Source organism: Cydia fagiglandana, chromosome 23 (genome assembly GCF_963556715.1).
Source record: "Cydia fagiglandana chromosome 23, ilCydFagi1.1, whole genome shotgun sequence".
In the NCBI taxonomy this organism is placed as follows: Eukaryota; Metazoa; Arthropoda; class Insecta; order Lepidoptera; family Tortricidae; genus Cydia; species Cydia fagiglandana.
The window spans coordinates 9647022-9673716 of NC_085954.1; the positions used below are offsets into that span (position 1 = coordinate 9647022).

General features: G+C 35.3%; 1 protein-coding gene across 1 annotated transcript in view; it reads right to left on the minus strand.

The window, feature by feature from the left end:
* The window catches only part of LOC134675943 (homeobox protein SIX1-like), a 45611-nt gene extending 28448 nt beyond the window's left edge, over window positions 1-17163 (minus strand). The window contains exons 1-2 of the mRNA XM_063534288.1: window positions 16509-17163; window positions 1418-2087 (exon numbers count right to left, since the gene is read on the minus strand). Coding sequence (XP_063390358.1) covers window positions 1418-1522 — 105 coding nt within the window. The 5' untranslated portion in view covers window positions 1523-2087; window positions 16509-17163. The remainder of the gene's footprint in view (window positions 1-1417; window positions 2088-16508) is intronic.
* Between the last annotated feature and the right edge of the window lie 9532 nt (window positions 17164-26695).

Below are 26695 nucleotides of genomic sequence, written 5' to 3' on the forward strand. Positions count from 1 at the left end.
TAGCTAGATCGATTTTTCGCCCCCAAGAACCCCCATATAGCAAATTTAATCGATTTTTAGGGTTCCGTACCCAAAGGGTAAAACGGGACCCTATTACTAAGACTTCGCTGTCCGTCCGTCCGTCCGTCCGTCTGTCACCAGGCTGTATCTCACGAACCGTGATAGCTAGACAGTTGAAATTTTCACAGATGATGTATTACTGTTGCCGCTATAACAACAAATACTAAAAACAGAATAAAATAAAGATTTAAGTGGGGCTCCCATACAGCAAACGTGATTTTTGACCAAAGTTAAGCAACGTCGGGCGTGGTCAGTACTTGGATGGGTGACCGGTTTTTTTTTGCATTTTTTTCCGTTTTTTTTTTTTGCTTTATGGTACGGAACCCTTCGTGCGCGAGTCCGACTCGCACTTGTTACCCTTTAGTTACGAAACCCTAAAAATACGGTCGAATTGATAACCTCCTCCTTTTTTGAAGTCGGTTAAAAACGTCATAAATAAGTAGGTACCTAATAGGACTTGATGAAAATAACCACTTGTTTTAAAAACGCCTCACGGACCACGGACCCCGAACCCCGTTATACCCGGATCCATTTCCAATTTGCCCGGAACCCTCAAAACAAACAGTGGCCATGGCAACCGGATATCCGGTTACTGGGCGGGGCAGACACGCCTACAATAGAACCTTTATAAACACGGTGTTTTCGTGTAGTGGCACCATTGGAGGCAGGACATGTGAACATTATGAAACTGGGATTTCGGGAAAGGACCTACTTTAGAGTCTAGCTGCGACGTTTCTTCAAAGAAAAACGTCACTTTTGAAGTTTTGACTAAGACACATCTAATCCATATCGTTTCTAGATCTATTATTTTTTTTTTTTTTTTATTAAAACTTATACCTAAACACACTCGATCAATTAATAAATTAACTCTAAATTAAACTAAATTAAAACTAAGCTAAGTAAAGCCACAACCGAGATCTATTAATTGTGTGTGACCGTTACTCAATGTGATTTAAATTAAATTGGTATCATATTGTACAATTCTGAATCTGCTATAAATATTCCCTATTTAAAAGGAATGAATGTGGATGTGGCAAACAGTATGCTATGGCTTTCTGTGGGAATTATGTAGTAATTTTAATTAATATTCATAATTTTAATAGCTGTATTCAAAAAGCTTAGCCAAAAATAAATTTTGATATCAATAAAATGAGTAGCCACCGTGGGTAAGGTACGCATAAGGCCTTTACCACATCCTTTAATATAAATTTATATCAAATCAAAAGATAAAGAACTCCCATTTATCCTTAAAAAGGGAATCTATTTGTCTCTGGTTTATCTTTGCGTATGACCAACATCAAAACAATAAATTTAAAAACAAAAGAACGAATAAAGTTTACCACACACGAACACTCACCTCGCATACGCAGGCGACTTGCTCCTGTGTGAAGCCGAAACTCGGCAGGGGAGCATCTCTGGGGGGGGTGGCCTCCCGCTGCCCCCACTCGGGGCCCCCCAACATATCCAAATGCTCGTCTCCTGCCACTTTGACACCACAATTTGACACTACAAATTAGCACCACTTAGCGGTGCTAAACAATCCACATCAAAGTTAAAGAATGGCGAGCCTTATTCGATTCGAATTTGGAATTCGATTTTGACACGCACTAAAATGCATTTGTTTGAGGAGCTTTTTATTAGTCTTAAATGCGATCGTGTTTGTTTCACCGTTTTGTTTTTAAAAAGCCTTTAAAGGCAGCTATATAAACAGGGAAAGGCAGCAGTCCCAAAAATGTTTAAACAAAACCGAGCACCTTGAAACGGCAATTATTTGTTTTCGGATTTCGAAAAGCGCCGAAGTTTGTATTGAATCCGAGTTGGTTTTCTTTTTACCGGTAAATAGAGTCAATATTTGGTCACTTCAAATGTTATTTTTCTCTCTCATTAGTACCCAGTCCCTGTCTGGTTTGAAGTTCACTTACACAATTAATAAATAAAATTTTAAATGCGTTTTAGTTAAATTTCTTAATCGCACGTGAATCTATTTTTTCTCTTCTTTCTCATTTTAATCTCGGACAGACGAATACCTGTAACAATAAAAGCTTTTGTTAATACTTTTTTGTATTTATTTATAAAAAAATACTTATGTAACACTTTCGCTCGCCTGATGATCGTGAAAGATCGCGAAAAACTCGCGCAGCTAGATGATGATGATTAAGCTTATTACTTATTAAAGTTAAATTAAATTACGAATTCTGCACGGATGAAATCGAGGGAAAGATCTTGAATTTTTTTCTATAGGTAATTCGCCAGTAACTGGCCACCTTTAAATAATTGGCCACCCTAAACTAAAAATGAATTCTATTCACCCACTATTCACCTTATAAACGGAATTTTATTTTAGTATAAGGTGATTGAAGGCTGGCCGGTTATTGAAACCTTATAACAGTGGTTCTTAACCTGGGGGTAATTACCCCCGTGGGGGTAAAACTGGTATTTTACGGGGGTAATAAACTAACCTAATATAATAATACAACAAACGTACACGTTTTATTTTTTATTACCATTGGGAGGAGGGGTAAAATCAGGTTCCCTAGTTAGTCATAGGGGTGACCGGACTGAAAAGGTTAAGAACCACTGCCTTATAAGTACTAAAATGAATTATGTGTATACTTAGGTGAACAAAACTCATTTTTAGGGTGACCAGTTATTGGCCGGTGGCCAGTTACTGGCGAATTGCCCTAAAGTTCGTTTTTTTTTAGCATTAGAAAGAACTTGCAAGAAGGTAAGCGATCTTGACATGTCTTTTAATTGAAAAACGCTTTATAAAAATATAAAATTATTACTTATGAAAGCAGAAGAATATAAATGATCGTATTAGATTCATAATTGTTACATATTTGCCGTAACTTATTTTTAAAATGGTGTTTTCAATTAAAAGACACATCAAGATTGTTTACCTAATTTCTAATGCTAAAAAAAACGAAGTATACATAACCTTATTCAATATCTACTGTTTTTATGATTTAAAAAAGACAGAAAGGCCATTTGTCTTAATATTGTTTTTAATATTCAGTCAGTATAAATTAACGTAAAGCGCTTATTAATTCTGCTCGTTTGACGTCATTAATTTATTATGAAATATGGCGCCCACGTGTCTCCTCTGTGTATTTTTGTATCAGACAATAACAGACGTTTCACTGTTTTTAGGGTTCCGTGCCCAAAGGGTAAAACAGGACCCTATTACTAAGACTTCGCTGTCCGTGTCCGTCCGTCCGTCCGTCCGTCTGTCCGTCTGTCTGTCACCAGGCTGGCCGCGTAGCCAAGACGCCAATCGCTTACGCTCCGTAGCGATCGAAACGCAACTGTCACTGTCACGGAAGAGTGATAGAGAGACATAATGCTTTTCGCTGTCGAAGCGATAGCGATTGTAACCTTGGCTAGGCCGGCAGTATCTCACGAATCGTGATAGCTAGACAGTTGAAATTTTCACAGATGATGTACTTATTTCTGTTGCCGCTATAACAACAAATACTAAAAAAAAAAAGATTTAAATGGGGCTCCCATACAGCAAACGTGATTTTTGACCAAAGTTAAGCAACGTCGGGCGTGGTCAGTACTTGGATGGGTGACCGTTTTCTTTTTGCATTTTTTTCCGTTTTTTTTTTTGCTTTATGGTACGGAACCCTTCGTGCGCGAGTCCTACTCGCACTTGCCCGGTTTTATTATTTTGCATTCTGTTTCAGAATAGTAACATGTCCATACATTGTTTTGATAAGCTTTTAAAATTAGGATTGGAAATTTTAAATACTTAGTTAAAACTTTTTTTTAATCTTAAGAAAATCGTTATTATTTTTAGATAAGTTTACTTTGCGACATCAGAGGGCCTGTCACGAAAAACGAAATTACGTTATCTGTCTCTGTCTGTATCGCTCTTGCATTAATGAGTGATAGAGAAGCAGATGACGAGCGCTGGTGGCCTAGCGGTAAGAGCGTGCGACTTGCAATCTGGAGGTCGCGGGTTCAAACCCCGGCTCGTACCAATGAGTTTTTCGAAACTTATGTACGAAACATCATTTGATATTTACCATTCGCTTTTCGGTGAAGGAAAACATCGTGAGGAAACCGGACTAATCCCAATAAGGCCTAGTTTACCCTCTGGGTTGGAAGGTCAGATGGCAGTTGCTTTCGTAAAACTGGTGCCTACGTCAAATCATGGGATTAGTTGTCAAGCGGACCCCAGGCTCCCATGAGCCGTGGCAGAATGCCGGGATAACGCGAGGAAGAAGGAGGAGAGAAGCAGATGACGAAAATTTCGAAGAATCGAACGTAAATTCTTCTTAGATGTTCGGCTGTTAGACAATACTAAAATTGGTGATATCTACTGAGTCTTCTTTAAAGTTGGACTAGACGGACTATACCACGGACATGTACAGTCAGCTGCAAAGAAAAGGTACCCCCGTTTGTATGCAAAGGTGTTATGCTAATAGTATTGCTGACTGTACAACTCACTGAGTTGTAGACAAATTTAAAACAAAAACTCGACCGATTGTCACATCATGACACTTAAAACAGGCCTACATTAATCAGATCCTAACACAATCTCGCCCAAAATCTTTGAAAGGGTCGCCATCAATTCAATATTTAACAAACATACCATCACGTACTTTGAATCATTACAAAGATGCACTGACAAGACAACAAAGATTTACTATAAAACTTCATAAAACAAAAACCACAAACAAAATTTTATTTTTTTAAATAACAAACCCATTTGAGTTTAAGCTTAGTAAAAACGCCTGTGAAACACAAATTCGAACGTTCTCATTTTAAATCTTGTAACGTTTTAGTTTTGTAGTCAATTTGTAGGTTAGCTCTGTCTCTTTTCGTGTCAAGTTTAGTCCGCATGAGTGAGAAGGAAAGAAGAGCGAGATGTTAAATGTTTGGCGTTTTAAGTAATTTTTATCATCGACACGATCAAGGGGCTGATGTATGGAGTTGACGGGTTACCAGTGATGTAACTGAATCGATAATTATCCTGTTTACATTTTTTCTTTACGTAAAAACATTATTTTAAAGATAAAGGTTTTGTATTTTGTTTGCTTTCGATATAAAATTATGCAGACGCCCACCATAATAGTATGCTATTTTTAGCATTGGATTGGTAATGTTTAGCAAGAAACTCAACTTTGTATTGACGAGAGGTTGTTCATTGGTCGCCTACACATTGCAAGTAACTCGTATTGTACCAATTTGTGAAGCTCGAAATCATGCCGTAGTCATAATGCTTGCGCCTACTTTATTCTTGGAGTAGGCATACTCATGTCATAACTTATTTCAAAGTATATACATGAGCTTATAAGGTAGCTTATTATTTTATTTATACGTATTAAATATAATGTATTATATTATAATACACGCTATGTATCATGTATCTCGTGTTTACGATCACACAATTTCAAAGTTTTTTTTAAAAAGGGGGTAAATTAAATTGGGCTTAAAGGATACAGGTAGATAATAAGTACATACTTTAATATTTAACTAAAGGACACATACCCGTGTCTCAAGGAGTTTAATTAATAAAACAAATAGATTTCATATTATATTATTAAGATGAAAAAAACTTTAAAACTCTACAATTCAACACAACCTTTGTGCGAACCATGAATCTTTGTTATTTATCAATAAAAAGGTGTCGAACTAAATTTTGAAACAAGAAACTCCATTCGCAATTATCAATATTCCTACGTATATAGCCATTACATTCATGTATCAAATATTAAACAGCGGTTAACGACCAACACCCATAAGCTTATTGAATAACACACGCCATTTTACGAACTGACATCGTCATAAAAATATGTTTAAAGACCTCGATATCAACAGCACATCACTATTACCCCACGTGGCGCGATCCCTATCGGGCGGGCCAGCTGTAAAACACAAGATTTATCGACAGATTACCGATTCACGATACGGTACAAATCGCCTCACTATTAGCGATTTGATTTTCGAAGGCATTCGAAACATGCCGGTGGGTGCGAACGTTATTGTTTTAGTTCGATTTTTGAATTTTTGGTGGTACCTACTTTTACTTTGTTAAGTACATTTTGGGGACTTATTTCGAATGATCCTTGGAACATGGCGGATCGTGCTCTAGACATTCTATTTATTTTTTGCATTTTGCTATTTAATGTATAATTTAGATAGCATATTATGCAGTGAATAGCAAGTGTGACGGGTGCAGATAATGAAGAATTCTTCTGGAAATACGAATAAGTAACCAATTCTTGGACATCATTCGGCGGTTCGTGGTCGCGGCCGTCATTACGCTTTGTACTGCTGCTCCGGCTATCCTCCAGTGCATCGTGAAGGCCTATCACCGTACATCATGCATTAATACTTTGTATTATGAAATATTTTACTTGTGATATATTACTGTATTTTGGCAAAGGCCCATGAGGCTGCCACTTCTCCAATAAACAAACAAGTACATTTTGTTTTTAATCTGAATAAAAGTATGTAAGTTATTGTTGGTTTTAAATGCGACTAGTTACCCGTAATTTTTAAGACATAATAGTTTATTACGCAATAAGGAACAACGGTCTTTAGACTAGTATGGTATAAGTAAAACTTCAAAAGAAAGTAACAGCACCAGTCATGGGACATTTAAGAGGGAATTTGGAGTATTTGTGATATTTCCCTAATACATGTGAATGGTCTACCGCTTAGCGTATTGAAAGATGAAAGTCCTACCCGTCTTTCATGTTTCAGGCGTGTTGTATCAAAGATACTGCAATGAGTTTCCACATACTTAACAAATTAAAACTATGCTATTTTTCTCCAGTCATGGACACCAAAGCTCCAGTAATGGGCCCCCCAGTAATGGACACTACTCTATCAGTATAAAATATTGAAATAGGTCATCAGATCTGGTCCATGTTATCATAATATTGCATTATCATCCGATTTGCATATTTAATTACGAATACAAAATTTCAACTCAATCGGAAAACGGGAAAGTGGCTCAAACTCGGCTACCAAGATTTGACCCACACTAAAAAACGATATTAATTTATCCGAAGTCCGAGCATACCTCCTGGTTGACATATTTCGTAACTACATTTTACTTCTGTATTGTTTAAACATGAAATGATGGCATGGCAAGCATCATTATGTAAATTTCCCATTATAGGAGGTATGCAGTTTTACAGCTCCTATAATGGGATTGGGCCAAATACCACTATTTTTTTACATCTGTGGACTCACAACATAGTATGTTGTATACCTTATCTCATGGTAAATGCAATTAACAAAACACATTTTAGTTTTCATCAAGTATTAATTAATTAAAATTTAATAAATTAACTCACCTCTCTTAGCGAAGTTGTTAAGAATTCGTAGTGGTATTTTTTTTCAGTGACACGACAACTTTTGGGTTGACGCCAATTTCTTAAAAAACAACCAAATTTAATAAAAATTCAAACTGAAACAGCTCTAGGACTCTTATTTATGATAATATACAGGCAGTGTTTATAAACTACTTTTAGACACTTATTTTACAGGATTTGTGGTTTTTTGTCCCATTACTGGTTCCACGCCCATCATAGGGTACACTACTATATACCTATTTTAAGTTTAATTAACCTATGGAATACTTTTCTCGCCCAAACAAATTATTCTATAGAAATATACTTTGGAGAGTTATGACCTGCAATATCTTCGAATTAACATTTTTTTTATTGAAATTTCGAGTACGACTTGTAGACAAACAATATTATTAAAGAATATTCCGACGGAACAAGGTCGGTGCATCGCCGCAGAGTTTCTAGTTCTTCTTGCATTAGTATTTAATTTTAACAAAATGTGGCTTTCCATAAAGAAGGGTCCTTATGCTTCATGTGCATTAAAAACCATTCTATCAGAATTTCTGTTATTATTTCAAATAAAAAGGTCCTTATTGCACTTGAAGCATAATAAGGATGGGTAGCCACAAATGTTTCTGACTACCGATCAGTGACATTTATACATATTAAAAGCATTTTAGACAATTTACTTACAATTCAGACTACTCTCTCCGGCGTCGTTTGGAAACATTTTTAAAATAAGAACGTTAATTTAAGACTATTTTAGATTTGGAAGATGATGTGATTAGTGGGAGAAGTAAACTTATTAATAGATGCAACAACGAACGTTGTTTCCTATCTCACGAAATTTAATATTTTAATTAATATTAATGTTCCTATCCATTTTTAGTTCTGCATTATAAAATAACGATTCCCTTAATTAGATATCAAACAATTCCAAATTCAAACTCGATAATAAAAATAACCGTTTATTAGATATGATCAACAATTAAAAAAACAAAATGTCAAATCCTATTTTAAAAAGTCGTATTAAGTGTACAAAAGCGCGTAAATACGCCTTTTAAATCTAGAGGCAAGTGTCGAATTTTCCAAAATTTTCACTTATTATTGAATTGTCATGGAAAAACCTCTAGTAGTGAAATTAAAATCAATTTTTTTAGGGTAATTTGGCAACTACAAACGAAAAGAAAAGAACTACAAATAACTACAAACGATTCTGAACAAGAATCGATCATAAAAGTGTCGAATTTTCCAAAATTTTCACTTATTATTGAATTGTCATGGAAAAAGCTCTCGTAGTGAAATCAAATCAAATTTTTCGCGGTTATATGGCACTTACGAATGAAATGAAAAGAACTACAAATAACTACAAACGATTCTGAACAAGAATCAATCATAAAAGTGTAGAATTTTCCAAAATTTTCACTTATAATTGAATTGTCATGAAAAAAGCTTTCGTAGTGAAATTAAAATCAATTTTTTTAGGGTAATTTGGCAACTACAAACGAAAAGAAAAGAACTAAAAATAACTACAAACGATTTTAAACAAGAATCGATCATAAAAGTGCCAAATTTTCCAAAATGTTCACTTATAATTGAATTGTCATGGAAAAAACTTTAGTAGTGAAATCAAATCAAATTTTTCGCGGTTATATGGCACCTACGAAAGAAATGAAAAGAACTACAAATAACTACAAACGATTCTGAACAAGAATCGATCATAAAAGTGTCGAATTTTCCAAAATTTTCACTTATTATTGAATTGTCATGGAAAAAGCTCTAGTAGTGAAATCAAATCAAATTTTTCGGGGTTATTTGTCACATACGAAAGAAATGAAAAGAACTACAAATAACTACAAACGATTCTGTACAAGGATCAATCAAGGAAGTGTATGATAGATCAAGTTTTTTTTTCTCTTAGTCTTTTCCTTGTAAAAGACATCAACGCGCTCTCGTAATGAAGTTATTTTTTCTCTCGTTATTAGGCTTGTATTGACAAATAGTAAAGAACTACTATCAAATTCAAACGATTCTGTACCAGAATCAATTATGAATATGTCGAATTTCCCAAGATTTTCACATATTATTATTTTTTTATGAGAGAGCTTTGGCACTTAAATATCATTTATTATTTTGGGGTAATTAGGCAACTACAAACGAAAGGAAAAGAACTACAAATAACTACAAACGATTCTGAACAAGAATCGATCATAAAAGTGTCGAATTTTCTAAAATTTTCACTTATTATTGAATTGTCATGGAAAAACATCTAGTAGTGAAATTAAATCAAATTTTTCGCGGTTATTTGGCACCTACGAAAGAAATGAAAAGAACTACAAATAACTACAAACGATTCTGAACAAGAATCAAGCATAAAAGTATCGAATTTTCCAAAATTTTCACTTATTATTGTATTGTCATAGAAAAAGCTTTCGTAGTGATATTAAAATCAATTTTTTTAGGGTAATTTGGCAACTACAAACGAAAAGAAAAGAACTACAAATAACTACAAACGATTTTGAACAGGAATCGATCATGAAAGTGCCGAATTTTCCAAAATTTTCACTTATAATTGAATTGTCATGAAAAGAGCTCCCGTAGTGAAATTAAAATCAATTTTTTTTGGGGTAATTTGGCAACTACAAACGAAAAGAAAAGAACTACAAATAATTACAAACTATTCTGAACAAGAATCGATCATAAAAGTGTCGAATTTTCCAAAATTTTCACTTATTATTGAATTGTCATGAAAAACGCTCCCGTAGTGAAATTAAAATCAATTTTTTTGGGGTAATTTGGCAACTACAAACGAAAAGAAAAGAACTACAAATAACTACAAACGATTCTGAACAAGAATCGATCTTAAAAGTGTCAAATTTTACAAAATTTTCACTTATTATTGAATTGTAATGGAAAAAACTTTAGTAGTGAAATCAAATCAAATTTTTCGCGGTTATATGGCACCTACGAAAGAAATGAAAAGAACTACAAATAACTACAAACGATTCTGAACAAGAATCAATCATAAAAGTGTCGAATTTTCCAAAATTTTCACTTATTATTGTATTGTTATGGAAAAAGCTCTCGTAGTGAAATTAAAATCAAAATTTTTGGGGTAATTTAGCAACTACAAACGAAAAGAAAAGAACTACAAATAACTACAAAAGATTTTGAACAAGAATCGATCATAAAAGTGTCGAATTTTCCAAAATTTTCACTTAATATTGAATTGTCATGGAAAAAACTTTAGTAGTGAAATCAAATCAAATTTTTCGCCGTTATATGGCACCTACGAAAGAAATGAAAAGAACTACAAATAACTACAAACGATTCTGAACAATAATCGATCATAAAAGTGTCGAATTTTCCAAAATTTTCACTTATTATTTAATTGTCATGGAAAAACCTCTAGTAGTGAAATCAAATCAAACTTTTTGGGGTAATTTGGCAACTACAAACGAAAAGAAAAGAACTACAAATAACTACAAACGATTTTGAACAAGAATCGATCATAAAAGTGTCGAATTTTCCAAAATTTTCACTTATTATTGAATTGTCATGGAAAAAGCTCTAGTAGTGAAATCAAATCAAATTTTTCGGGGTTATTTGGCACCTACGAAAGAAATGAAAAGAACTACAAATAACTACAAACGATTCTGTACAAGAATCAATCAAGGAAGTGTATGATAGATCAAGTTTTTTTTCTCTTAGTCCATTCCTTGTAAAAGACATCAACGCGCTCTCGTAATGATGTTATTTTTTCTCTCGTTATTAGGCTTGTATTGACAAATAGTAAAGAACTACTATCAAATTCAAACGATTCTGTACCAGAATCAATAATGAATATGTCGAATGTCCCAAGATTTTCACATATTATTATTTTTTTATGAGAGAGCTTTGGCACTTTAATATCATTTATTATTTTGGGGTAATTAGGCAACTACAAACGAAAGGAAAAGAACTACAAATAACTACAAACGATTCTGAACAAGAATCGATCATAAAAGTGTCGAATTTTCCAAAATTTTCACTTATTATTGAATTGTCATGGAAAAAGCTCTCGTAGTGAAATCAAATCAATTTTTTTGGGGTAATTTGGCAACTACAAACAAAAAGAAAAGAACTACAAATAACTACATAGGATTCTTAACAAGAATCAAGCATAAAAGTGTCGAATTTTCCAAAATGTTCACTTATTATTGTATTGTCATGGAAACAGCTCTCGTATTGAAATCAAATCAATTTTTTTGGGGTAATTTGGCAACTACAAACGAAAAGAAAAGAACTACAAATAACTACAAACGATTCTGAACAAGAATCAATCATAAAAGTGTCGAATTTTCCAAAATTTTCACTTATTAGTGAATTGTCATGGAAAAAGCTCTCGTAGTGAAATCAAATCAAATTTTTGGGGTAATTTGGCAGCTACGAAAGAAATGAAAAGAACTACAAATAACTACAAACGATTATGAACAAGAATCAATCATTAAAGTGTCGAATTTTACAAAATTTTCACTTATTATTGTATTGTCATGGAAAAGCTCTCGTAGTGAAATCAAATCAAATCTTTTGGGGTTATCTGGCAGCTATGAAGGAAATGAAAAGAACTGCAATAACTACAAACGATTCTGAGCAATTATCAGTCAAGTAAGTGAACGATTGATCAAGTTTTTATTTCATGTAGTCCATTCCTTGAAAAAGACATCAACGCGCTCCTTTAGTGAAATCAATTTTTGTCCCGTAGTAGGTACCAAAGCTTTTACTCTGTAAGTCCTAACTTTATAAGCTCTAACTGTATAAAGCCAACATCTTGGTCAAACAATACGGCTTGGTCGTTGCTTGACATGAACGCGCTCTTGTCTTTAATTTCATAAAAAAGCTCTTTATCGGGAAAAGACATCAACGGGCTCTTAAAGCTTTTTTAGTTTTTTTGAATTTTTTGGGGTTTTTTGGCTACTACAAATGAAAATAAAGGAACTACAATCAACTACAAACGATTCTAAGCCAGTATCAACAATAAAAGTATAAGATTTCAAAAGTGGGGTGCTGGGATTTTTCTCACCCCCATAACTTTTTTTTGGGGCAACTACAAATAAAATCCTTTTAACTACAATCAACTACAAACAAAATACTATAAGAAAAAAAATATAAATAAAAAATTGGTCAAGGTCGGGTGCCAAGTTCACAGAGGTGCAGAATAGGCCTAAGTTCAAAATCTTGATGCTATCTACGCTCAATAAAAAGGGTCTTTTATGGTCTCGACTCGGGGGGTTAATTAATAGTGTTGTACCGTCATTTCACACAAAAGTTACGGTTGCCAGGTCTAATAAACTCAGTTACATTCGAGACATGTGTTTTGTGATAATTTTATTGGTTTTGGAACGCTCGTTAAATTTGATCGGGTTATTTTTTTATTGATTTGCTGCGGCTGCGCAGTGTGCGGCCGGGATTCTGAGTATTGAAGAAAACTGACACTGTCATGTAATCCTAGAGAGTAAAAATATTCTAATGTGTGTAGGTACAGTCGCCATCAGATATATCGGAGCGGCCAAGGGGCTCACAAATATCTGAACACGCCTCTATTGTCAGGGAGTTAGAGTGCGTGCTCAGATATTGTGAACACCTTGGCCGCTCCGATATATCTGATGGCGACTGTACTAGGTACAATCGGTTATAGTAAATGTTAACTTACCTACATAGAGTCGACCCAAGCCAACTCTACATGGACTTTGCAGTGACAGAGTGTGGCTGTGCAACTATAAAATTAAAATTATAACATGTTTTGTGGCACTCCGCACTTTTTCATCACTTGTAATTTCTACTTTTATGTCGCACTGTAAGTATATTTTGTCTATATAGGTAATTATTTACAGTGCAAATTGTAACATTTTTTTATTCATGATGTATTGACTTTTACAAATAATTTAGATTTATCGTTAAGGTACTTACCTAGTCACTGTCAAAACCATTGACAGAATTGTTGACGATTGTTAGAAAAACACATGGCTCAGTTCAGTGCAGCCCAGCAGCCATATGGTTATCGGTCATGCATTTTGCGTGTGCTTTGTGACGTCATTAGTTAGATTTTGGAATCAATAAAAAAATAGATGTCGATACAGATTAACTGTGTCTCTATTTATCGCAGATGTATTAGTATATATGTTTTTTACAAGATTTTTGAGTAATAGAGATTTTTCTAGTACGAATAATGAGGCAACGCTAGTGACTTCCTTCCGATTAGTTAGTTTATCGATATCTATCTTATAAGTTTCATATACAAGGGCCACATTTGGAAATAACTGAACAAGAATAAACTAAATATCGGAAGAAAGTCACTAGCAATGCTTCGTTCGTGCTAGAAAAATCTCTGTCTAATAATAAATTTAAAGTTTGTCAAGCCATTACCGTAATTTGAAATTAAATTTGTATAATCATAATAATTTTAATAAAAACCCGATTCGTGTACCTAACTCTAACGTAAACAAAATTTTCCTCCAATTGTGTACATAAATACATACTTACATACTCATAAAAACATTAAAAACTTATTATTTGTAATATTAATAAAAGAAATTAAAAAGTGTATGGTATGGACTAGAGAAAAAACGTGAATACTTGATAAGCTTAATTAATACATATAATGGTGAGGAGAATTAACGACGTAAGAGAATATAAACATTTATTGAATCAGGACGGATTTCACGATAATTTACGATAGCTAACAATGACCCCTACACAATGTTGCACAATAGAAAGTCTCGCAAGCTAGCGTTAAGGGGCCCACTAATTAACAGTCCGCCGGACGGTATCGGCCTGTCAGTTAGAACAAAATGTTGACAGTTCCGAACAACTGTCAGGCTTATACCGTCCGGCGGACTGTTAATCAGGCCCCTTAAACAAATTGTGCAAATCTGTAGCTCGTTAGCATTAGAAAAATACAACGAAATCTTGACATGTCTCTTTTTTGAAAAACACTTTGGAAAAGTAAGTCACAGTTAAATGTAACAATTAAGTATGTATAAAGCATAGGTGTAGGCTCCTTGGAGCTACAATTACGACTCTTCAAGCAACTTCTTATCTTCTTCCTCAGCGAGTACGCGCCCACTGTTGGGCATACGCCTCTCCAAATCTCCTCCAAGCAGCCCTATTTGCTGCTTCTCTCCTCCAGAGTGGGCCTTCTTGTTGTTGGAGGTCTGTGATCTGGTCTTTTTGAACGAGGTCTCCACGCTAGGACACGCTTGCTCGCTTGCTCCATCTCATAATATTATCTCTGCGACATATGTGCTTCAAGCAACTAAGCTCGCTCAAGAAATGGTTATCTGATCTGACCGATTAATTTGCCTATATTTCTATTGTATAGTTGCTTTATATCTTTCTACTTCTTTCCAATTTTGAGTGTATTTTCCCCAATCCTTTTTATATATGTCTGTTTATCCTATAAATTTTGTATGTATTTATGTTTTTGGTAACTTGTTGTACTTACATTTTGCTGCATTTGTCACCCTCTTTTGACTCTCTCCTCTCATCTACTCAAAGGTTAACGGGAAGAGATCGCTCAAAGGGTTCGCCTTTGTACTTCTTACTAATTTTATGTTATTTTTAATGTCTTTTGGTACAATGAAGAGTTACTACTAGGTATCTACTAAGAAAACATTTATATTAGAGTTCTGAGACCACTGAAAACAACATTTCCGGCTCTTTAATACCTATTCCAAACACTGGTGATTTCTACTACGGTTGGCTCTTCTTCTTAAAAGTTTGCCGACCCCTGGAATCATTTTCAGCTGTTGGTCGGTGGTTCGTAATCCCATGGGACAGAGTTGGCATCGGGGGGCGTTAAAGGCATTAACTGTAAAGAAAACCCACTGATTGTATTTAATCTTTTACCATCGCAAAATTGTTCGGTACTTATGATTAGAGATGCCCCGAATAGTGAATTTGGCCGAATACCGAATACCGAATATTCGGCCCCTCTCTCGGCCGAATACCTAATATTCGGCAACCGAATATTCGGTATGACATGCGAACATTTTGAGTCACAATTATTATGAAAACTGTTCGCTAACAAAGCACAACGTTTGCTAAGATATATTTTTATATTGAACATAATTAATGAATTTAGAGTCAATGAAATCAGACTCATGATAAAAATAAAATAGTTTGTAAACAACAAATCCTCAACAACGTCTCTTCGTATTTAACTATTTTCCAAGAATACATTTTAAATATTAAATGTACCTAGTTTTTGGTTATTATTTTGTGTAATTTTTCATTTAAGGTAGGTGCAACAGATATTAGGTATTCGGCCGAATAGTAGGCAACATTCTGCCGAATACCGAATATTCGGCAAAGTGGCCGAATAGGCCGAATACCGAATAGTTGCCGAATATTCGTGGCATCCCTACTTATGATGTTTTTTATCAAGAGGAGCTTGACAATAAAGGTTAGTAGCTGCTAACAAACCCTTTGGCGCTCAAAGGGAATCACATGCACGTTGCCGACTCTCAATTTATAACGGTTTATGTGCTTATATCTTAGCAAAATGAATAAGTACTGAGGAGATGAAATTGAGCGACAAATATCTTGGTTCTTTCCTTCTTTTTATGGTAGAGTCTTAAGACCTGTACTGTAGGCTTAGCAAAGGAGCGCCGCAGACGCTCAAGAGCAGAGAGAGAGAGAGAGAGGAGAGAGGAGCGGCGGAGGAGGAGACAGACTACCCGTTTTTTTAAACTGTATTAATAAGAGACGGTTATGGTATGATAGAGACAGGAGCCATTGCTCTACCTCGACATATTTTAACCGATTCGGGGCTGATGACACGCCTGCCGTGTCATCAATGTTTTTTACGTATGGCGTATGACACGGGTGGAGTGTCATCATATTCTCTGGCGCATGGCATGGCTGCCGTGTCATGAAATGATTGTTCCGCGCCACAGCCAAAAGTTTTCGAAAATGGAACACGAAACGAATCGGTTAACAAGAGTCGTGAAGTTATGCACTCGTGCCACAGTGAATGCTCGATACAGGCCAGTCAGTGACAGGAAATCAACAAAAATATTCAGAGCAGCTTTTTTTAGCGTCAAACAAAGTTCAGCCGTCGGCCGCGAGCGAAAATAAGGAAGGCACGGTTGGTATACTCACACAAGTGCGCACAGCTATATTAAGATCCGTCTCGCGCCAACAACAGCTTTAACAAGCTAAATGCTAAAAATAATATCCTTGCAGTGACGAAACACAACCTACTTAAAACAATAACCGTAAAAAACCGGTAAAATCAGAATGCGGCACTTTAAAACACTTTTTAAATAACAAACACTCAAAGGCGCTAGAAAATTCGAATTTAAATGCCAGCCGTTCCAAATTTGAAACGCGTGCGCGCGCCGTCGGAGCTAAAATGGAACTGGTTTGACTCGAACTTCCTCTAAGCTTTCTGATTGGTCGAGAGGTACTGTGGGGTTTGAATGGACCAATGGGGTGTTTTTTGGAGGTCTTGCGGCACCGCCTTCTATTGGCTCCGCGTGGGATCGCCATTTTTCAGTTTGTGAAACAATTGGAACTATTATTTGTAGGCGTATTCGGTCCATCCGCAGCAACGGTTTCAGAAATTGTGTAAGGTATTTTCGTGCGTCCTACTCAGGGTAATGGGGCACAGCTGACTTGATTAAATCATCCGATGCCGTAATAAATGGGTTTAAGTGAATTTTACGTCGTTTTTAGCAGTTTATGTGAGAGGAAACTGTGTTTCTTGAATTTATGCTTTCTGTGAAATCGTGAAATGGACATCTGAAGCTGTATCTGGAAATGCAGTTATGTAAAGCAAGTAACTGGAAGAGATGCATTTACTCAATACATTTTATTTCTGAATCTATTAAGAAAAATAATTAATAAGTTTTCCTATTTAAATATACAGGGTGTAATTTTTTACGTGATACAAAATATGTTTTTCTAACTCCATAAACAACTAGCAATTGAATGCTCCTACTCTCGTTGAAATCAGACAATATTATTTTTAATTTTTTTATTTTTTTTCGTGATATATTTTGTACTTTTAAAGGATATTATGATATTAAAACAGCTTTAAAATGTAAAGTGAACTAAATTACTTTTCAAAGTAGCGTAAATCACAAGTCATTAAACATTTTTTGTGATTTATGCTACTTTGAAAAGTAATTTAGTTCACTTTACATTTTAAATATCTTATAAAACTGTTTTGATATCATAATATCCTTTAAAAGTACAAAAAATATCACGAAAAAAATAAAAAAATTAAAAAAAAATTGTCTGATTTCAACGAGAGTAGGAGCATTCAATTGCTAGTTGTTTATGGAGTTAGATAAACATATTTTGTATCACGTAAAAAATTACAGCCTGTATAATACAATATTTTTATTGTTTTTAGAAAAAAAACTACTTTCGTTATATATTTTTTTCAGGGTTCTGTAGCCAAATTCTTTCAAATCTGTGTATTCACCTGGGAAGCGCAAACCTCGCTATAAATTCGCCACTTCGAATACCTAGATATCCAATTAACTCAATATCTTACGTCTCTTCTCCGTACTACTATGCTGTAACTATTTATTCGACCTTAATTAATACACCTACCTACATTTAAATAGTACAGTACTTACGGTACTTGTACTATGACTGCATTTAGTAAAGTAGAGTCAGTTTTGCCAAACTAATACATTTCACGGTACTACTGAAAATCGTAAATCTTTCTCCAACTAATTGTATTGAAAGCAGATAACAAGAGCATAACAATGGCATAATATTATCTCAAGATCAGTAGATTATAATACAATTTAAAAAAAACGACGTAACCGCCAATGTTGTCTATGAAAAAACCGGCATTTTTACATCACTATGCGTACTGAAAAAGGTCGTAAGATCGGAGTTTGTCTATGTAGTTACAGATGTTTTTAAAATAAAAAAGGCTATTGTCGATGGATAGAGGATAATGGTGGATTGGTCTATTGAAGTAGTGCTTGACTGCCGGCACTAGGTACTGATGGTGGTGGAGAGCGAAATTAAAAAAATCGAGAGGGTTCCTTATATTTCTAGTAACATGTGAAAGTAAAATTGTTTAGTTTAATCTGGGGGGACTTTTGCTATAAATCAGCTGAAAAAAAAAACTGTTTACATTATAATTTTATAAGTAGTTTTGAGTTGTAAAAATTCATATTTTAAAACGACTTAATGCTCCTGCGCATGCTCTTACCTAAGTTTTATTAAGTTAAGCTTTTAAGCTAAATATGTACTACTTTAGGCTTACAATTGCTTCATTGGTAGGATGTTTTAATAACAAAACTTTCGTGAGACACTATATTAAAACGCTCGACATGTTTCACTCCGTACCGAGTATATTTAATACATTGGTAGGATGCTTAAAAGTCATATACGGTAGAGATGTTAAAAAGCATCTTCCTATTCGATGCTTCGCAAAAATATATTTATACTTGATATATTTTGTATAGCCCTATTGATCCCTAAATCGGCACCCCTATATCTGTCATTAAAAACAAGATGTCTACCGCTAAACGCCACAAAAGCTCTCGAAAGCACAAAAGCCGGCAAATAAGCGTATAATCACCTATATTCAATGCTTTATATTCAGTACCAACATAACAATGCCAATACTACCAACCCTACGCTCATACGCATAAAGCATATTTCACTTTTTTTATTTTTCGAGTTGGAGATTCTTTTTTTAAAGATGTTTTTTTAATGTAAGAATAGACCGAAATGAGCAAACAGACTGCCGCCTCTTTAATCTTTTATTTGTTTTTAGGTAGTTCAAGTTCCTTTTTAAATAGTGTGGCAAATATTTAAACATGTGGTTATTTGAGACACTCTTAATGAGTGCGTCTAAATTAAACTATGCTTTGGGAGTTAGTTCCGTGATAGTTATGATTTTGGTTCTACCATAGAAAACATGACGAGCCAAAATGTATGAAACAGCCAAATTTTTTAAGTTATTTCGGGTTTGGTCCAACAACAACAACATTTCTCTTTCGGTTTACATAGGTCATTCACCTCGTAAAATTTTGAAAAACCACGTTGAAATATCACTTTGAATTTAGAATAAAAACCAGGCTCTGCTCTGTCTCTGTGAGCACCTCGAGAATTCCCATGCCCCCCATTTTGAAAAAAAAACTGAAACGACAAATTCTATTATACAATTATTGAGCCTGCTCACAACATTTCACAAGAAATTTTGAGAAATGCAACGGAGGAATGAAACAGAGACCTCCGTTTCAACTTCTAACTACATACTAACTTCTGAAAGTTCTGAATAACATATTCCACCAAAAAAAAAACATCCCCAAAATAATCCACGCCCTATAAAATGATAGTAATTTATTGTTATTCACACACACACTCTACAATACAATACACTCTATAATGGTTTAACGATCTGCCAAATTCTGCAGTCAGTCGGGCCTTTTTTTTTATTTTTTAGACGTATTTTTTATTAAATTAAGTAGGTACTTCAAAATTTCAAAGTAAATGATTCTCAATTCAAGTCGTTGGGGTATAATAATATAAATAATTATTATAACCCTCCTCATAAGAATATTAAATCAATTGTATTAAAAAAGACAAAGTTCCAAATTAGAAAAACCCCAAAAGGTAATGCAATGTAAAACTAGAGGCGAATTCTGATTGTAATAACAGGTTGTTAGATCTGGATTTGATCCGTCTGTATCAAAATCAGTGTTGCCAGATGGTCACAAAAGTCACATTTTTCGTGAATTTTAGCCTTCTCGTGTGACATGTGCGTGACTTTCGATCATGAGGCAATTTTTGTGACTTTTTAAGCTAGTCGAATTTTGGACAAGTTTAATTCTGCAATTCGTATTATTTAGGAACGCAGTGAACGCACCCAAGTTGACACTTACACTGGCACTTTGACGTTACATCCACCATCACGTTTATTATAATAGTCGTGGCAAAATGAGACTTGTTACCTTGACATGACGGTGTTATTTAGTTTGATAGTATACCTAGTAGTTATCTATCCGCCTCTGGCGGCCTCTGATTCGATCGGGCAGTTTAATCAGATTGGCGAAAATTTGACTAATCTGAATACGCCTTAAATCGGAGATTGACGCCAATTTTATTTCTGATCAAATCAGTTGATTTGTTCATCCCGTCTGGATATCGCTTAAAGGCTCTCGTGATTGTTCAAAAACTGATAAGAAAGTTGCATTTTATCCACATGTGAGAGTAATCAAGTGCAAATTTTGCTGGTAGAATTGATTATTTTCAGGAACAAAAATATCAATAGATTTATGGTGATATTATATTAGTACACCTAAATAGAAAAAATGCCCCAAAAAGAAAATACTGGCGTCACAAATTGGTATTCTTGCGCCCGTACTCTGTTTTATCGGTAATATCGGTCATAATCGGCGATTTAATTCGGCGAGCCAAATTGGCGTTTGCGTCCGCACGTCCTGATTCGATCGGGCAATTTAATCAGATTGGCGAAAAATTTACTAGTCTGGATACGCCTTAAAATTTATGAAATCGATCACAAATAGCATTAAGTATGAAAATGTGTGTTTCAAAAAGAAAAATCATATAAAGTTAGTAGATTTTTTTGTGAAACATATTATTTTCTGAATCTGAAAATCGATTTAAAGTTGGTCAAGCAGATCTTGTCAGTAGAGAAAGGCGTCAAATTTGAAAAATGTAGGCGCAAAGGGATATCGTCTCATAGAAAATTTCAATTTCGCGGCTTTTTGTACTGACAAGATTTGCTTGACCAGCTATACCTACCCATGCAATACAATAATATAAAAATGTGACTTAAGCAGCAAAAACGTGACTTTTAGGGAAACGAAACGTAACTTAGGACTCCAGAGCCCTGGCAACACTGATCAAAATTCAAAAGTAACGTTTCCGATTGAAGAGATCTCACTTTTAAAAACATAGACAGATCATATCCAACAAATCTAGATAGGATTCATAACCAGTTTACAATCAGAATACGCCACGGGCAATTCTTAAACATTCATTCACAATAATCGACCACAAAAGACCATCGTGTAAATATGTGACTTTCCATTAGAGAAGAGTCCTTAAGCTTCAAGCGCAATAAGGCCATTTTTATCTGAAAATCCAACAAAAATACAAATAAAATAGTCCTTATTGCACATGAATCATAAGGACCCTTCTCTGTTGGAACGCCAAATACAACTCAATGAACTACAGACCCAAAAATCATTCAACATCTTTAGACCATTAGTCAGCGCATTGTTGGCGCCCCCCGTTTAATAGGGTACTTACCAATTTGTTAACCCCTGTTTAGTTGGAAATTATTTCAATGACATGTGATTACATTTTGAACGATAGAGGCGTAATTTGGATAGATTTTTTGTTACAATTATACTTGTGTGTAATGTAAGTCTGTACATGACTAACAATTTATGGGCAAATTGGCCTGAAATAAAGAATTTTATTATTTATTATAAAAAAGAAAAGAGAAAAGAAAAGAAAAGAGAGAAAAGCGGCGACCCCAGCCGGCCTAGCCAAGGTTACAATCGCTATCGCTTCGACAACGAAAAGCATTATGTCTCTCTATCACTCTTCCATATTAGTGTGACAGTGACAGTTGCGTTTCGATCGATTGGCATCTTGGCTACGCGGCCTGGTCTGGCGCATTTTTAATCCAGCGTATTTCGCTAGCCGTGCAAAGGTTTCCCTTTTGTACCTAGCCAGCAGCGTGCTAGGTACATTTAGCCGGGTACATATGGCCTAATAGCATGTAATACCCTTAATTTTTATATTTACCTAGTTATAAGTTTGTAAATTTCTGTTCTTATTTGTATTTAATAAAACTTCTAAACTTATAAAAAAATATATTTGAGATACTCTTTATTATACTGTTGGATGTTTTTAAAGTATGTAATAAGTTGGGTAGAGTTAGACCAAGCCTTAAGCTCTTCAGCGATTTTCACAGCACATACTGTGCAAGTGCGCAATATGAAATTATGACGTATAAATAACACTTGCACAGTCTGTGATGTCATAAATAACCATCCAAATTCAAGCAAAAAGCTAAAAAAGCACTACAAGATTATTATCTACCGATATTAATTTATTTTGCTTTCTACTCCCGATGGGATTCGACCCTTTGTCGTGACCCTTACACATCAGATAAGCGCGTGAAAAAAATAATGGCGCTCTATGGTCATAAACTCGAGGGTAGATTTGTCTTCCTTGTCTCTGGTTGGGTTTTATAAATTTGTTTCTGATTGGGATTCTTGGGCTTTATAACACATAAAAAAAATTCAAATCACATTATTTAACAATTTTTTTATGTGTAGGTACAGTCAACGGTAAAAGTATGGGTGTAGACAACTAGTTCTTAATTCACTGACATAAGAGTTATGGGACATATTTTTGAAATGATTTGTACACCCATATTTTTACCTTTGACTGTACTACGTCACGTAGTTATTAGGGTTCCGTACCCAAAGGGTAAAACGGGACCCTATTACTAAGACTTCGCTGTCCGTCCGTCCGTCCGTCCGTCCGTCCGTCTGTCACCAGGCTGTATCTCACGAACCGTGATAGCTAGACAGTTGAAATTTTCACAGATGATGTATTTCTGTTGCCGCTATAACAACAAATACTAAAAACAGAATAAAATAAAGATTTAAATGGGGCTCCCATACAACAAACGTGATTTTTGACCAAAGTTAAGCAACGTCGGGAGGGGTCAGTACTTGGATGGGTGACCGTTTTCTTTTTGCTTTTTTTTGTTTTTTTTTTTTTGGATTATGGTACGGAACCCTTCGTGCGCGAGTCCGACTCGCACTTGCCCGGTTTTTTGTATTAGTAGTTATGTATACATAAATGTTTGTGCCCCACTTCCCGATTTCCCATTGAGCTGAAAATTTTGATACATATGTAAGTCTGGTGACAATGCCATAATATGGTACCATCGAGTCTGATGATGGAGACAGGAGGTGTGATGAAACAACGCGACCTAATTGTGTTTGGGGTTTTTAGAATTGTCTCGATGAGTATTATTTGCTTGTGGTAAGAAAAGTAGGTACAGTCAGCGATAAAAGCTTGTACCAAAAATGTCATTTTTGCCAAGAACTTATTTATAAGTTTCTTCAGCGATTGGAACATCAAACTTAGGGGCCCACTGATTAACAGTCCTCCGGACGGTATCGGCCTGTCAGTTGTTCGGAACTGTCAAAATTTTGTTCTAACTCACAGGCCGATAGCGTCCGGCAGACTGTTAATCAGTGGGCCCCTTTAGCGATTGGAACATCAAACATTAAACGTTGGAAATGGTCTCTACGATCGTAAACTGGGCTCTGGTGTCGTTAGCAGGATTCCCGGGATTCCTGGGGCTTGTAACACATTCAATAAACTGTTTTCGGTATTTATATACATACATTGGTTTTTAATCGATCGAATGATTTCGTTGCTCCTACTTATTCGTTACTTTTTTTTTAATTTATTATTCGTTACTTAATCGGCATTTATCTACAATTTTGCTATTTGTCGCAACCGCAACTTCTGTAGACGCCTTAGAGGGGCCCACTGCTGTACGGCTACCATAAGTTTGGCATTAACATAAACGCTGTCGCGAACGTAATTTACTTTCTATATATCTCTTTCGCACTAATATGTCAGTACGAGCGAGATGCATAGAATGTAAATTACGTTCACGATAGCGTTTATGTCAATGCCAAACTGATGGTAGCCGTACTGATTAACAGTCCGCCGGACGGTATCGGCCTGTCAGTTGTTCGGAACTGTCAAAATTTTGTTCTAACTCACAGGCCGATAGCGTCCGGCGGACTGTTAATCAGTGGGCCCCTTTAGCGATTGGAACATCAAACATTAAACGTTGGAAATGGTCTCTACGATCGTAAACTGGGCTCAGTACGGATATGATGGTCGTATTTGTCTACGTGACAGCGTGATAAAACGGTGTCCGTCTCTTTCTGTCCCGCAGAGTTAAAAAGTGACAGTTGTTTTATCGCGTGGATAAATGTGGATAAAACGATCCATAATAAGCTTGGGTGTCGTTAGCAGGATTCCCGGGATTCCTGGGGCTTGTAACACATTCAATAAACTGTTTTCAAGTAAATCTTGATAGGGTACGGGTGGGGCGAAGTACAGTACCCCTAAGTGTAAATTTCATTCGATACAGTGATAATGACGTGCTATACGTTTCCAAAACGTCGCGCTTGGCGTGCTGTTTAAAATCCCATACAAATAAGTTTTTGGCAAAAATTTCATTTTTGGTACAAACTTTTATACTTACTGACTACTTGACTGTACTTTTCTTACGCCAGACAACTAATACTCATCGAGACAATTCTAAAAACCCCTAACACAATTAGGTTGCGTTGTTTCATCACAGAGTTCGTATGGCCACCTCCTGTCTCCATCATCAGATCAGCTCGATGGTCCCATAATATTGCATTGTCATCCGATTTATACATGCATGCAAAATTTCAGCTCAATCGGAAATCGGGAAGTGGATCAAATTTAACTTGCAAGATTTGATTACAGACCGACAACGGGACAGGTGAAACTAAATAAAGGCTTGTAATAAAATAGACTTAACGCAAACGCTCGTCACGTCTAATGAAATTTACTATTACAAATGTTACAATGTATCTTAAGACACATACGGCCCCGACACTATCATTAGCAATGACATAAAATTTCATCACGCTCCAGCGTTTGGTCCAGTCAGGTCATGACATTCCTAAATCTCCCCACACACTTATCAGTATTTCTATCAGTATTTTCATCATTACCTTTCACGGGGAATTTTAAGTTATTATTTTCCTAACCGTTCTTAGTTATGTTGTAGTGTACGTTTTGAAGAACACAAAACCAAGACATTATTCAATCATCGATTCAAATATTTCTAACCTGTCGTAATTATACTATGTACTGTGGCAACTCTATGCCCGATGAGCCAGAAAAATGCAGAAAAAGAAATAGTTAATTAAAAAAAATATTTATTTGTTTCAACCTTTTCGTGCGTGCGTGCGCCCTGACTGTGTGAAAGATTGGTAGTTAAAAACATGTATCCAAATGTTTTTTTTATTCTTACCACGAACCGGGAATCAAACTATTCTTAAAGTACAATCAGCATCATATAGTAGGTAGCATCCAAAGTACCTATTCAAATAGTTCGGTACGCCATACATACCTATTATATGGTGTACCGAACTATTTGAATACTTTGGATGCTACCTACTATACGACGCTGACTGTACCTACTGGATTCTTCTGTTATGTAAGAATGTATACGTATTTGGTTAAGAAAAAAGGTACGGTAAAGGTAAGGTAAAGGTAGGGATTGCAATCCGGTCCGGCGGATCCGGTAATCCGGCCGGATCCGGCACATTTTTCAAGATACCGGATCGGGCAAATTCACCCGATCCGGTCTAGGATCCGGTAAAGTGAATCAAAGCGCTAAAATATAAAATAACAGCTTAAAACACTGCTAAAATTTAAAAGTTCTCGCCAATATTCGAATTTTCTCGCTCGCAAACAGCAACACAACAACTTGTTTGTTAGTTGACGCCAGTCTTCTAGCCGACGAAATATGTGTACCTAGTCGTAGCGTTGAGATTTCCGTGCACCGTAAGTACTGGATTGGTTTATATTCAATTTATTGTGTTGTTTCATTGTAATTTAATGTACATGTTCTTTCGTTTTATTTTGTACAAACCATTATAGGCCACTTTAAGACACAGGTTTTTGGGGTATCCGAAATACTAATACTTGTACATAATTATATTAATTATTAAAAAAGTGGTTAGGATTTTGCTGATTAAAACAAGTCGGGGTTTCTGCGGTTGACCTGACGTTTAGTAAAAACAATATCTGTGGAGGTTCGAAGTAAAGAGGTATAAAAAAAGAGTCCGTCATAAAGCAAGTTCGAACGGGATAGTCTTATATGGAACATTCAACCATAAACACTAACTATTCATTCTCAATTAGTCATAAAACTTTTTAAGCTTTACAGGCCTGATTTAGTTAATATGTTTTATCCTTCTTACAAATACATAAGTCAAAATGAAAGATAAAGACCAAAACGAGAAGATCAAAACTATTCATAGTTAATTCAGGCCAGTAACGCGTTTATAAATAATGCCATAAACCAGAGAGTTTACTTATGGGATAGATGCATACTTACAACATGTTATTATATAAGGCCATATACAGAATATACAAAATAGGGATGTTGACCATATTTTAAAAAATATATTGAACTCCATGCACGAAATAAAACGCAAAAGGGAATATTACGCAAAAGTCGGCGTAGCGTCCAC